The following is a 14,580-nucleotide window of genomic DNA, read 5'->3' on the forward strand; positions in this document are numbered from 1 at the left end:
TTAATTGTTTTCATATTTATTAGAATACTCTATAAATGATCATAAACAAACAATAAATGCATTGTTTTCTCGTCTATTGTGGTGTATAACCAGGAGGGTAGTTTAAAGTGATAGACGGTGGACAGGCAGGTTGTGGACAGCATTTTCCTGGTCCTGGCGGGTTCATGTGACACGCGGAAGGTAAGTTCCAGGTTAAACATCTACAAATAGAAAAAAAGTTAAAAAGTTCTGGTCCGTTCTGTAAAAGTTAAAAATGTGGAGGACCAGCCCGTATCTGCTATAATGTTGTTGATTACACATAATTCAATAAAAAATATTAATTTTCATACATTTACAAGCCTTTTCAATGTGCAAAACTTAGCACTAACGGCCTGTAGACGCTCGTCTTTATGTTCAATATCTTACTCTAATTATTAATTTACAGCAGCACGTTTATTTTAAGAAAAATGTGCCGACTAAAAATAATGGTAACTTACTTGTTGATACTATTAAATAGTTTTAACCGGAATAACAGATACAGTTCACATTTGAAAATATGAAAAAAAAATTAAACAATTACTACACAATATCTATGTATGCATAAAATCCAAAAAGCCATGTTCAAAGAACGCAGTACAATAACTGTACTTCCAGAAATGAAATATTACATACTAATGTATGTATAAGTAAGCAGTTTTGTTTGGTTTAACGTCACACCGCCACAATTTCAGGTCACATGGCGACTTTCCAGCTTTTCATGGTGTAGGAAGACCTCAGGTGCCCTTTCGAACATTATTTCATCACGGGCGAGCACCTGGGTAGAATCACCGACCTTCCATAAGCCGGCTGGATGGGCTCTTCACATAAAGAATTCTGAGCCTAGAGCAAATTTTGTACATTAACTTTGCGACAGTGCTTTGTCATGGAAGATATACACAATTTAAAAAACTCCGAATAAAAGGAAGAAAAGTAAAGAATAGCAATACGGCCTGAATTCCATCAAAAGTCATTTTAGTGAATTCCATCAAAAGTTATTTTGGTGAATTCCACCAAAAGTCATTATGGTGAATTCCATCAAAAGTGAATCGGTGAATTTCTTCAAAAACTCAGGAAACTTAAGTGTACATTTTACTGTTATATAATTACATTGATGTTATGTTATAATATATGACTTTCGCATTCTGTAAAAAACAAATGGAAGAATAATGATATGTACTGGGTAAAGGGGGAATTGATGTTTATGGTTACTGTGCAAGTTAATGTTGAGCCTAACATTAGTGGTTTTAAGGTAATAGCTGAAACATTCCATACAAAACTGCACCTAAGGTGACTTATTTCTCCCATTTGGTTCTGGCGCTCTTCAAACACGCAATCATGCCACAGTGACAAATTAGCGCGCCAAAACGACAAAACCGTATATATCGTAATGGCACGCTATTTGTCGCACTGTCGTGTTGGCCTGTTGCCGCTCTTCAAATGTACCAACACGCCAGATCGAAATGGCAGAAATCAGCCACCATATGCACCTGGTAATTCTAAGACTTTCAAATGTGGGAAGAGCAGAATACGTGTTTAAAGCAATGACTTATGGCTCTACGCCATGCCTTTGAACAAGGACTTACGATAGCCGACAATGGTAATATTCGGGTTTTAAACAAGAACTTACAAATGGTAGCAATGACAGTAGTAAATGTTTAAACCACATGGATTCCAGACAGTCGGCAACTTTTGAACAAGGACTTACAACAGCCGACAGAGGTTATACTCAGGTTTTAAATAAGGACTTACAAGAGTAGTAGACGTTATAACAACAATGACTCACAACAGCCGGCACTGGTTACATTCAAGTTTTAAGCAATGTAATATTCGGAAATTAAACAGACTTACAGCTGTCGATACCGTTAAAATACATGTTTAAAGCAAATGTTTACAACTTGTGGTACTGGCAGTTGAAGAAGTGTTTTAAAATGTTAGAGCTGTCGGTATTAACAGTAGAATATGGGATGAAAAGGAGCTCAGAGTCCTCGGCAGTCGTATATTCAATTTACAAACAATAACTTACAACGCGCTACACTGATATTTTCCAGAGGTTCCATCAACACATTCACAATTATATTTGCACGCGTCTTTCCATGTCTGACCTTGTTGGTATAATTGTCCGTTGTAGACACATCCTGTGAAATAATGTTAAAATTTTTGAATACTGGTAAAGCAGAAATTTCGCAAGGGTTTGAATTTCGCTATAATCGCGAGGCCCTGCATATCGCGAAAATTAATCCTAGCGTAAATATTCACCATTAGTATTATTCAAATTCAAGAAGGATACCATTGTTAGAATTTTGCGAATATTAAATCTCACGAACATACTAAAATTTTAAATTCGCGAAATGTTGACCGAGTGAAAATATCTGCTTTACAGTACATAACATAAATTGTTCATTTGCATAACGCGATGAAAGGTCTATTGTTAGACTTTTAGTAATGTCCTACATTTTGTTTCTCTACATTTATAACATATCAAGTTCTGTGTCAATCAGTGGCCTAACGTGCCAGATTTTGAACTAACTCAGGGGTGAGATCTATTCCTAAATGTGTGGGTCCAGGGACATCTCCTAAAAATTGTTTAGTCAAAACAAATAGAAAAAGGCGGCTTCTTGTTACTTTTGGCTAAAGAAAAATATTCCTCAACAGATCGGACGCACACTCTATGAAGGGTTGATATTTTTCATGACCATTAGAAAGAAAAATAGGAACCGGGAACATGAGTTTAGGGGAGGAGGCTGTTGCATACGGCTTTGGACTATCATTATCTGATTAAATTTGATCAGACAATATATTTATTTAAAGTAAAAATTTGGGTCATAAATGAAGCAAATCGATTTCACTTTCGATTGTGATTTGTTTCTTCTGTAAACAGCATTCAAAACGATATTCCTTTTCTTCATTTATCTCACCAAACAAATTTGTTTGTCGAAATTGTTGGTGGAGATAGTTTCATACGCGGGCAATGGAAAATAAACAAAAGTTCTAAACACAACGACAGCGGAAAAGCGTTTACCTGACGAAGTTCCTGTCATTCCACCACCATTTCCCGTCGGACTTCCACCTCCGCCGCTACTTGCTACAATAAAATAACGTTTAGTCATAACAAGAATAAAGAGTTCAAATACTGGTATTTTTGTATCAGTTTCGGATACATGATCTTTTCTGTTAAAGTGCTTTATCACTTCAGATGTTTTGCATAATGTTCACGCGTTCAATCCAAACCAGACAGTCCCGATTTAAGAAGACTTGAAGGAAACAGCTGTTTAATAAAAACAGAGTTGAAACCTTACAAAAAAGATACTATGAAAAATCAACTATCGTCTAAACACAATGCAAGATATAAGTAAGATTTTTGCAGTTTTGTTGTTTAAACAGTTGAAATAAACACAACTACTTTTCTAGTACGCTCATTCTGTTCTTTTAAAATAAAGTTTCCTTGAACAGTGTTTCCAGCGAGAAATGGCTGTTACATAAAATGTAGAAAAACTTACAGCACATGTTGCATGTGTTTGCACAGTTTTCTTGTGCCCATTGCTGATAGTTCTGGCAAGCCGAAGGGCCGTATCCACTACAATCTGAGAGTTTGTCGGAGCAGCCTGAAATATCAAAATCTGAGCATCTGAACTGTCAGATATACAATTATAATTGTGTCATTGAGAGAATTTGTACGAACATACCACCAACACAATCACCATATCACTGTCTCAAATATCAGTACCGTATTGGTATTTTAGTCGATTTCACTGGGAGCTGTGAAGCATCTTCTTATATAAGTCACCAGGATGCAATGGATTTATATAATATAGATAAAGGGAGATTTTATCTAATACAGTTGGCTTTTCTAGAACCATTTCCTATGCGTAGTGCAAATCGGGCTTATATATAAAGCAGGACTGAATTAGAATATATAGCTTTTCTGGTCCAAATCAGTTAAAAAGACAAACTTGCTGATGCTGTTTCTTGAACATGAAAACAAAATTTTGGGACTATATATGAAAATATTGAACCAGTTCTAATGTGTAGTGCATTCAGGGACTATATATGCAAATATTGAACCAGTTCTAATGTGTAGTGCATTCAAGGCTTTATATGAAACATCATTAAAACAAACTTCCTTCAGATCAACAAAAATACTTCATGGTTTTTAAAATATATACATATTACGGACTAAAACCATATTGGCCAAATTGAATATATATTTCTTAACACAAACTGTTGCCTTCAGATTAAAAACTAATATTTGAAATAAATCGCAAAGTAAATACATGTATTCATCAATATTGATAAAAGTAAATGGATTACTCACCGGAAGAAGTATCAGGGAGGGGTGGCGTTCCACCTCCGCTACTTCCGCTGGCTGAAAATACACAGGTATTGAAAATATTTTAGATGCAATTCGTAACTTGAGTAAAACTATTAAAATATATATGTTTTGTAATTCAAACGCAGAAATTTGAATTAGTACAAACACGTTTTCATTAACCAGTGAAAAAGAAGTAACGCGATACAAAGAATAGAAGTATAAAATGTTCATTTGTTATTGACCTGTGTCCAGTACACAAGTCATTACTTTGACATATCAATGATATGCATATTCTGTTCAATTTGTCAGATAACAAAAAATTAACAAGTTCCTTCTATGACGCTATCAGGGCTTTAGAATTACTTTCAAGGTCTTTGGTGTCATAAACCTTTTATAAAATAATTAACTTGTAAAACGTCATTTTATAGTTCACGAATCACAAATCAATTCACAGTGTAACCCTTTTTTGACGCTTTTGACAAGTACATGAAGATAGGAGATAATGCTTGTCAATCAACAATGTTTCCCGGTTAAAAACTTCAGACTCTCACAAAATTTCGATTTCATGATTCCCTAACAGAAGTTTGGCACACTTATGTATGCCAGTGTTAGGGAGTCTGAGGAGTGCTGCACATTTCTTTACCTCTCATGAACAGACTCAGCCAACCTGACTCTAATATCATTTTGCTTGGTGCCATTCTTTTCTGAACAAAAAAATGCATGTGTACAATATTAGTTTCAAACAAGTGGATTTCATTCACAACCGATTTCCTTATACTAACAATCCAATATTTACATGGAAGTCGTACAATGTAAGATGAAAAAACTAAACTTAATGGAATGTCTTGTGAGAACTGAGAATCTGAACGTGTTCATGTCAGATCTCCATTGTGATCCTGAGCACACTGCAGCTTAAGTGAAAATAAAAAACAAACATACATAACCATTTTCAGGTTTGTTTGCTGATATTTAATAACACTGGAGAAGACATTTTGGATTTTTTTCTTAATAGAATATTTCAGACGCTAATCATTGCCCCTGTTCGAAGGTCAGAGTTTTTACAAAGGTTGTTGGAAGAACAACTTACCTACAAAATGAATTGAATTTTTTCTTTGATTATTTACAAATTATTCATCATTACTGATACCCAGTCAATTTTAAGTTAACATAATGTTACTGTAAAACTCGATCAAACAGTAATATCAAAATGTGAACTAAGTGAAAGATAAAAATTACATACAGCACAAATTGCAATATGCCTTGCAGTTTTCTTTGGCCCATGCCTGGTAATTCGGGTCCGAACACACAGACTTAGGATAGGCGGCGCAGTTGTCTAAGGAATCGGAACAAGCTGAAATAGAGGCGAAAGTATTTAATGTTTAGTGTTTAAGTGCGGTGTGGCGGATGTAAAAAGTGTCCCCGTACTTGGATTCAGTGTTGTTATATTTTCTGGTCCTTTGGGATCATGGAGTCCATTCAACATGTGTAATAGAGTTTCGCTTAAGACGGTGCTAGCGGGCGTGAGAGGTGTTGCACATTTCACTACCTCTGATGAACAGACTCAATCAAACCGAGTCTGCTATTATTCTTCTTTTATGCATTCTTTGCTTCCAAAGGTCTTTTTACAAATTTTATCGATTTTTTACGTGTTTCTTTGCTTTTAAGTCGCAAATACACAACGTAGACAATCAGACAACTTTCCAGTATTTAACAGTGGAGGTAGATCTTCCCTGCCTGTCTTGTTCATAATTCAGGTACGGGTGGGTATCAAGGTAAAACCAGTGACAATTCTGAAGTCACTCTGATAGCTATAGAATTGTACATTCCAAGCGGGGTTTAATATAATTAAGAAATGAAATCTAATACAGCAGCCTTCGGTACCTGGATGTGTGCTCAATGGTAAACTGTATAACATAAATACATGTCCATAATTTATAACGAATTAATCATAGCATAAAGTCATAACATATAGAGGTATTCTAAGCACATGTTCTACAATGCAAGTTATAAGCAAAGTCATTCATATCTAATATTTGCGAAATCTGCACATGAATAGGATTGGATTCGTGCTGTTAAAATTCATGTTTTTACATTTGATTTGATGTAGGTATGTGGTTCATACATCATCTGAAATAGTTTGTTTTGTCCCGAAAACAACAACCCTCTTTTAAATCTACAAATCTTTGTGTAATGTTTTATACGCAAAAGATTATATTAAATGGTGTTGACTTAATTAAAAATTTGTGCCGCGCCATGAGAAAATCAACATAATGGGTTTGCGACCAGCATGGATCCAGACCAGCCTGCGCATCCGCGCAGTCTGGTCAGGATCCATGCTGTTCGCTAACGGTTTCTTTAATTGCAGTAGGCTTTAAAAGCGAACAGCATGGATTCTGACCAGACTGCGCGGATGCGCAGGCTGGTCTGGATCCATGCTGGTCGCAAAGCCATTATGTTGGTTTTCTCATGGCACGGCTCATTTATCCGAAGCTCTGTCTATAACAAAGTATTGCCAAAACTCCAGATTTCACTTCCATATAGAGGTATTGGTTTTACTTTTTAAAAGACATATATGAGCGTATCAAATGGGATTGATAACATTACAGTCAAGAGACTTGTTAATGATTTAGGATTTGAAACGAGGTACAACTGCATTTTGATGACGTTTCAATGTTTTAAATTTCAACACACGCGTTTAATATTTTGCAAAACTTCCTGAAACTTATTTGTAATAATGAGTACCCAATCAGCGACAAAGTATGTCAAAGACAGGTTCGGGAAGTAGAGACGGCGTGATTATTCATAGTCAAATTTAGAAACAAATGACTCTTAAATTAGGGTTTATTCCGATAAGGTTTTCGGGGCATGTCAAATGCATGACAGATAATGTTCATTGGGGTTTATTTATAGAACTAAAATCTCTTCCTGTTCTGTAATGATTTGCAAACTATCTAAAATTATAAATTAATGTTAATATGCGTTTGTTCCTTACAACAAAGACAAACATCTTGTTTCAAGTACACAACCACTATAATACAATGTTCTTGAAGGACTGTAGATGACAGAAGTTTATCTTAACCCTTATCATGCTAAACACGATTGATTCTGCCTTTGCGACCAGTGTAGATCATGATCAGCCTTCACATCCGTGCAGTCTGATCAAGATCTGCACTGTTCGCCATTCAGTCAGTATATTTTTGGTAGGCACCCCTTTTAACAGGTAATGGTACTGTCCAAAAATAGACAAGTTCATTCTAGAAATTTCGCAGGGTAAGGGCTTAAAAAGATACATAGACAAAGTAAAACAATAAGGAAAAATCAACCATATGAAGCCTGAGGATTGTCAGCGGCAAAACACCACTGGGAAACTTGCACAAACCATAATTCTGAAACCCGGCCGTGTTCAAAAGTAACATGATAGTGTATATAAAAGTTATCCCCGCCAAGAGTAACGTATTCGTTCGGATAGTATGGAAAGCCATAGCTGTCTTTTGATATTGATATAGCACTTTATGCTGTACATATATCAGTATATGAAGTGCCTCTACTTGTATGTGCAGTGCTTATACATACTTGTATATGATGCGCTTAACACTGTATATAGGGTGCGGTGTTTTTAACTTTATATGCGGTCCTTTCAGATGTATATGCAATGCTTTCATCTGATTGTGCGTTATATTTAACTCTGTATGCGATCGTTTCAACTGTTTATGTGGTGCTGTCAACTTTATATGCGTCGCCTTTATCTGTATATATATCCTTAGGACACCGGGCACATTTTTATGCAATCTCGCCAGGCATATGGATGTTTTTGACAGCACAGAAAATCACGTCACTCGACCTTCAGCTATTTCCGAAAGTAAAGAAAATGAAAGTAGACATGCTAAACTTGAAAACGAAAGTCGCCTCTGCATTGGTCGATAGTCAAGGGTCACGCGCAGGGGTCACCCCGTCAAAATGTATGCGCGTGGACTTCGTAATTTTTGCTAATGGGGAGTCAATTTTCAACATTTTCTAACGATTTGAAAATACCTGGGCTTTAGCACGACATGTCAGCTTTTCATCTATGGAAACATATTTGAACTCGAAATAAACACAAATCCCACAGGGGTCCGTAACGGAGCTAGGGTACATAGAGATTTTTGGAACTTCGTCAAATCGCTCAAAAGGTCCTTTTTTATGTTGTCTGAAAGTGTCAGTATATGCCTCGGATGTAAGCTATTCCGTATTTGAGAGCTGAAGACCTAGACATTTCAGGGCCATCAGACGCTTATACGTTTTATTACGTTACAGGTGCGGAAAGGATATGCTGTGCATCTAACTATGTATACTGTACTTTTAACTATATGCGGATTTAACTGTATACGGCGTGCTCTTGTCTAAATATACGATGATTTTCACTTTATATAATTTGCTTTTGACTTTACATATACATATGTTTATATGCGATGCTTTAAACTACATATGCTGTGCTTTTAACTTTATATGATATGCTTCCTACTGTATACGTGGTACTTGCAACTGTATATGGATTGGTTTTACATTTTCATGCGATAGTTTCAGCTACACATGAGGTGATTTCAGCTTTATATGCGGTGCTTTCTAATGTGCGTGCGGTGCTTTTAACGGTATAATTATGCGGTTGTTTCAGCTTTCGTTGGTCCTCTTTTCAATATGTGTAGTGGTTTGATTTTCATATTTGGTACTTTCAACTTTATTTGCGGTGATTTCAAGTGTATATGCGGTGCAACCTTCATTATGGTTAAACGACATTATGAGATCCAGTTTATTACGGAAAATAACGAGCATCGCCGAAAACATCTGACATAGGATTTCATACAAGGGTACGTTTTATTTATAAACATGTGTCAACATTGTCTTTAAGTTGGGAGAAAATGCAAAGAAAACAATAGGAAATTAAACAACATATTGCTTATTTTCGCACTTAAGGTTATTTTCGTTAGCGATTTTGACGCACACATCATCAATATTTGCTTTTCATTTCGATATTATTAGTACAAAACCAATTATTTTTCGTGTAAAGTTTGTGCAAACATGTTCTTTAAAGTGACAGAAAAAAAAGTTTTAGAAAAATGTTAGAAATAAAATATATAGCTTATTTTTGCATATAAAGATTTATTTTCATTACTGATTTTGACGCACACATTATAAATATTTGCTGTTCATTTCGTAATTATTGGTACAAAATCAATTATTTTTCGTATATAAGTATGTGCAAACATGTTCTTTAAAGTAACGGAAAATACAGTTTTAAGAATATAAAAAAGTAAAATATATAGCTTATTTCGCATATATAAAGTTATTTTCGTTACCGATTTTGACGCGTGTTAATTAAAATCGCTAATGATTTCCTAATTGTTAGACTAAAATAATTTATTTTTGCTTTATAAGTGTCTACTGATCGTATCTGTATAATGATATCAAATAAATTTAAATAAGATATATATAAAAAATATGGCTTATTTTCTTATTCGTACCTGTATAATGATATCAAATAAATTTAAATAAGTTATATAAAAAATATGGCTTATTTTCGTAAGAAAAATATTATTTTCGAGAAAATAACCTTGTTTTTGCGTAAATAACCTTATTTTCGCTCTTTATGCCTACCCTGAACGGCCCTCGAATAATATCCTATGTTGGATGTGTTCGGCAATATTCGTTAACTTTCGTAATATTCCGATCTCATAATGTAGTTTGCACATAATGTTATATATAATAATTTGCACCGCCTATAAAGTTGAAAGCACCGGATATAAATATAAAGGTACAGTATATACAAGTAAACGAACCGTATATACAGTTGAAAGCACCATATATACAATACATGTATAAACACTGTATATATGGGTAGAGGCATTTCATATACCGGTATATGTACAGCATAAAGTGCTATATCAACATCAGAAGACAGCTAGGGCGTTCCATAGGATAACATGACCGTTTTAGCTATATATATGTGTGTTACATATACGCAGTTAACGTCGTGTTCATCTCAAGTACTTTCGAATGACGTCATATCCTTACTTGATACATTTTTCTTTTTCAAACAGCCATGTGTACTTGTATTCAAAGTTTTATATAGAATGTTTGCACTTCACACCCTAACACAAAAATATATCAAAATAATACCTGTGTCAAAAAAAGGCAACATTTACGTTTTCACGAAATCGAGTCGTTCTGAAATACCAATATGTATTCAAGACTGGCATATCATCTCATAAACAATTTCCTCGATATATTCATTGTAGTTTATCCGGACAAACAGTTTTGTTTTAAGTAGCATATCAGTTAATTCATTTGTAGAATGCATAAATGAAGAGCATTTCATGGCATTTTTAATCTATCTTCTTTCGGGTTACTTCTTTATGCTTATTGTTGAAAGGCAGGCTAAGCTAATTTCTACTGATTTGTTTTCTCTGAAATCTATTATAAATCCTATATATTACCGAAAGACAGCCAGTTCAAGAGTTGTCTATTTTGTTCAAGGTTTTTACATGGCCATTCTTTTAAAATAGGTTATAAGTTATCAAGAATTGTATATTTGGTAATTGGATGCCCTTATCAATCATTTTGGATACCTACGTCATGCGTGCAGATTTACATCTCAATATGAATTATTTAAACATATCATAATTACTATTAATGAAGTTCATATACTATTAAGTATGATAAAGAGGACAGCTTTATATGTCACTGCCGTTTTTTTTTCACCGTTGGGAACTTATGATTTACTCCCGTTATTTCAGTCCGTCCGCAAGTCCTTTAGTCAGAAAAATAAAATCGACAGAACAAAATATTTTTTTCATTGATAGAATGCATTATGGAATGTATGTCCTTTTGTTGTGTTGCTATGTGAGAAGCTGTGGATGCTACGTCCTTTTGTTATGTTGCTATGTCAAAACCTGTGGCTGTTACGTCTTTTATTTATGTTGCTATGTCAAAAGCTCTGAATGCTACGTCCTTTTGTTATGTTGCTATGTCAAAAGCTGTGGATGCTACGTCTTTTATTTATGTTGCTATGTCAAAAGCTGTGGATGCTACGTTCTTTTGTTATGTTGCTATGTCAAAAGCTGTGGATGCTACGTCCTTTTGTTATGTCGCTTTGTCAAAAGCTGTGGATGCTACGTCCTTTTGCTATGTTGCTTTGTCGAAAGCTGTGGATGATACGTCCTTTTGTTATGTCGCTTTGTCAAAAGCTGTGGATGCTACGTCCTTTTGCTATGTTGCTTTGTCGAAAGCTGTGGATGATACGTCCTTTTGTTATGTCGCTAAGTCAAAAGCTGTGGCTGATACGTCCTATGTAAAAAGCTGTGGATGCTGTGTCTTTTTCTTATTTTGCTATGTCAAAAGCTGTGGCTTCTACGTCCTTTATTTATGTTTCTATGTGAAAAACTATGACAGTTACGTCCTTTGTTCTGCTATGTCAAAAGCTATGACTGCTACGTCCTTCTGTTATGTTGCTATGTCAAAAGATGTGGATGTATGCAAATAAGTAGTTAAACATATGACAATATGTGGATTGTGCAATAAGTTCACAGCACAAGAGATTTTGTTAATGAAACTTTGAATATACGAGGGTCATTCAATATATAGTGACACATACGAAATATCTCTGAAAGTGTATTTCCAATCACGCTGAAACTTTGCATTCTTACATATTTATTTTATTGTGATTTAAACGTTAATAGATAATGACGTCATGCTGCATGACGTCATTATAACACGACATCAAATGACGTCACTCAGAGCGTCATGGCTTACATCGCAGTGCAGCTACATAAAAAATGAAGTTCGTAAAAAGAGTTCGACAGAAACTTATGAAGCACTACGAGAAGCATGCGAAACATATTCTCTTTCGAATAAATCAGTAACCAGATAGGTGAATGAATTCAAGTCTGAACGAGAGGCCGTGAAAGATCATCGACGTGCAGGCAGAACTGCGAGCGTAACCACTGATTTCAACATCGAACAAGTAAGGAACATTTGAAAAGGGATAAAAGACTTACAAGTGAAGAAATGGCAAAGGAGTTGGTCACAAGTGTATGGTCTCTTCATACAATTATTCGCAACCGTTTGGAAATGAGAAAGGTTTCCGTCCGTTGGGTACCCCATCGTTTGACATCCGACCAGGATGAACATCGTTTGGAAGTCGCTACCGATTATTTTTCACGTGAAGACTTTCTATCAAGGGCTGTTGCTATTAATTAAACCAGGGTGAGGTCATATGCGCTAGATCTGAAGAGACAATCTGCTGAGTGGTATACTCTAAGCTCGCCGCGGCCTGTAAAGTTTTGGCTAGTACTGTCAAAATTGAAGATACTATGGTCTTCGCGTACGATTTCCTGGGTGTTCTCACTACCCATAAAGTTCCAGCTGGTAAAAAGGTCAATGCAAAATACTACACGGATTATATTCAAAAGTGCCTCAGAACAGCGATTCGAAGAAAGCAACCTAAGCTTTAGCAGCGTGTCCGATCCTTTTACACCGCACGGAACGGATGGGGTGACGTCAGTAATCGATTAGTAATAGTAGGTAATTGGGGTAATTTTGGACCATCCACCCTATTCGCCAGACATAAGTCCATGTGATTAGATCTTTTCCCGAAGCTAAAAGAGAACATGAGAGGAATTCGCTTTAGTGATTTAGAGGACCTAGAAGCCGTTGTGGCCTCGCAGGTTTGGGTATATGAGCGCAGTTGCTTAGACCTGCTGAAACGATGGACATCGGTCATCGAACACAAGGGATATTATCGTCAAAGTACCTGTTTTCAAAACCTCACCTGTTTTCAGAGCCTAAACTTATTCTCTGTTTATTTTACCTTTAGGTCATGAATGATATCATTACTTTCACTTGCAGATACTTGGTATATAAGGTACCTGCTACAGCATGCATGAAAAACAAATATTTTATTTAATTTAATTCAAGGGAATGTGCAAAAATGGTGTTTTCACTATAACTTTTTGCATGCTGCACATATATCCATAACATATAATTTCTGTGTAAGGTAAAGCAATATCTTTCTTGGAGGTAATTACTTACTGTCTCCTCTTCTAAGTCGTATATAAGTTATGTGACATTATCAAAGAAGTATTTGTACAATTTGACAAAAATTGCCAAAAATGTACTTAAAATGCTTTATAAGTCCAGTTTAGTGGACTCTTACATTTCTTAAACAATTCGAATTAAATCTTGTAACTAGTAAGTAATGTCATTTTTCTTCTGTTTTAATTGAGGAAATATACTTCTAAAGTGTTTAGATTATTGGCCTTATTAAAGAACCACTTAAAAATAATAGTTTTCAGACTTTATTCTTAATTTTCCTATATTCTATATTTTGTCTGGCTTTGAGAAAAAGACAGGTATTTAATTAACTATAAAAATGATCAATATCAAAATCTGCCTTTGCTTAAAAGTTAAGAAACGTTTAAGGCTCTTACATTATTAAAACAATGATTACATGCATTTTTGCAGATGGTTTGAAAACAGGTTATTGAACCTGTCGCCATGTTGATAATACATGTATTTATAAAATTTGTTATTTATTAATTAATTAATTATTTTTAAATGTCTACGTCTTCACTTGACTTGGTAACAATTTTATCATGTCCTGCAGAACTTGGTACAGGAGCTTACATCTGGAGATAAGTGATCCCTTATAGCCAAAAATGGTAAATGTGTTATCATAAAACAAAAAAACATATACCTGCTTTCGCGAACGTCAAGATAAATCTCTTTTCCTTTTCAGTCAAATCAGTTACTTTTGCCAAACAAGGCACTAGTCCAATCCCCAAGAGAAACACTACACACGCTTTCATGATGATGTCTGACAAAAAGTGGACGAAACCAGCGTGTATGATAACCTTCTATGATCGTTTGAAATTTGACCTCGACAGATACCCCCAAGGCACAGATAACGCGGTTGGAATCTAAATATACAGACAAGCTCACGCGGAAACCCATTCTACTCGATCCTCGGAGGCCAAGACGAGTAACAGTTAAGAATCCGACTCGAAGTTTCTTCGAGTCAGCCATTTTCCGTCAAGGAATTTCGCTATCTGACTCCGAGGATTTATGCGAAGTCACTGGAAGGAAATCTTTGGAGTGACTCGAGATGAAATCCTATTAGCGGAAAACACACCTATATTGGTTTCTTTGTTTCTGATTTACTTGACGAATTCCTTCGAGTGACTCCGAGACGAATAAATAATTACTTATACAAATTTAATTGG

At 35.3% G+C, this 14,580-nt stretch overlaps 1 protein-coding gene across 1 annotated transcript; it reads right to left on the reverse strand.

Annotated features, from left to right (window-relative positions):
* Positions 1-14,214, reverse strand: LOC123548948 (CCN family member 2-like). Its single transcript, XM_045336609.2, has 7 exons — positions 14,055-14,214; positions 5,568-5,678; positions 4,331-4,381; positions 3,516-3,620; positions 3,038-3,100; positions 2,042-2,153; positions 1-200 (listed from the first exon to the last, which is right to left on the reverse strand). The coding sequence occupies exons 1-7, from the start codon at positions 14,164-14,166 to the stop codon at positions 74-76; spliced, it is 681 nt and encodes a 226-aa protein (XP_045192544.2). The 5' UTR covers positions 14,167-14,214; the 3' UTR covers positions 1-73.
* Positions 14,215-14,580: the final 366 nt, after the last annotated feature.

The sequence above is a fragment of the Mercenaria mercenaria genome, chromosome 6, assembly GCF_021730395.1.
Source record: "Mercenaria mercenaria strain notata chromosome 6, MADL_Memer_1, whole genome shotgun sequence".
NCBI lineage: Eukaryota > Metazoa > Mollusca > Bivalvia > Venerida > Veneridae > Mercenaria > Mercenaria mercenaria.

Coding starts and splice junctions, on each gene's coding strand:
- LOC123548948 (XM_045336609.2), bottom strand. CDS start 14,166: ATGAAAGCGTGTGTAGTGTTTCTCTTGGGGATTGGACTAGTGCCTTGT. Junction 2,154..3,037: donor AATGACAGGAACTTCGTCAG/GTAAACGCTTTT, acceptor ATTATTTCACAG/GATGTGTCTACAACGGACAA. Junction 201..2,041: donor AAATATCAGTGTAGCGCGTT/GTAAGTTATTGT, acceptor TTCTATTTGTAG/ATGTTTAACCTGGAACTTAC.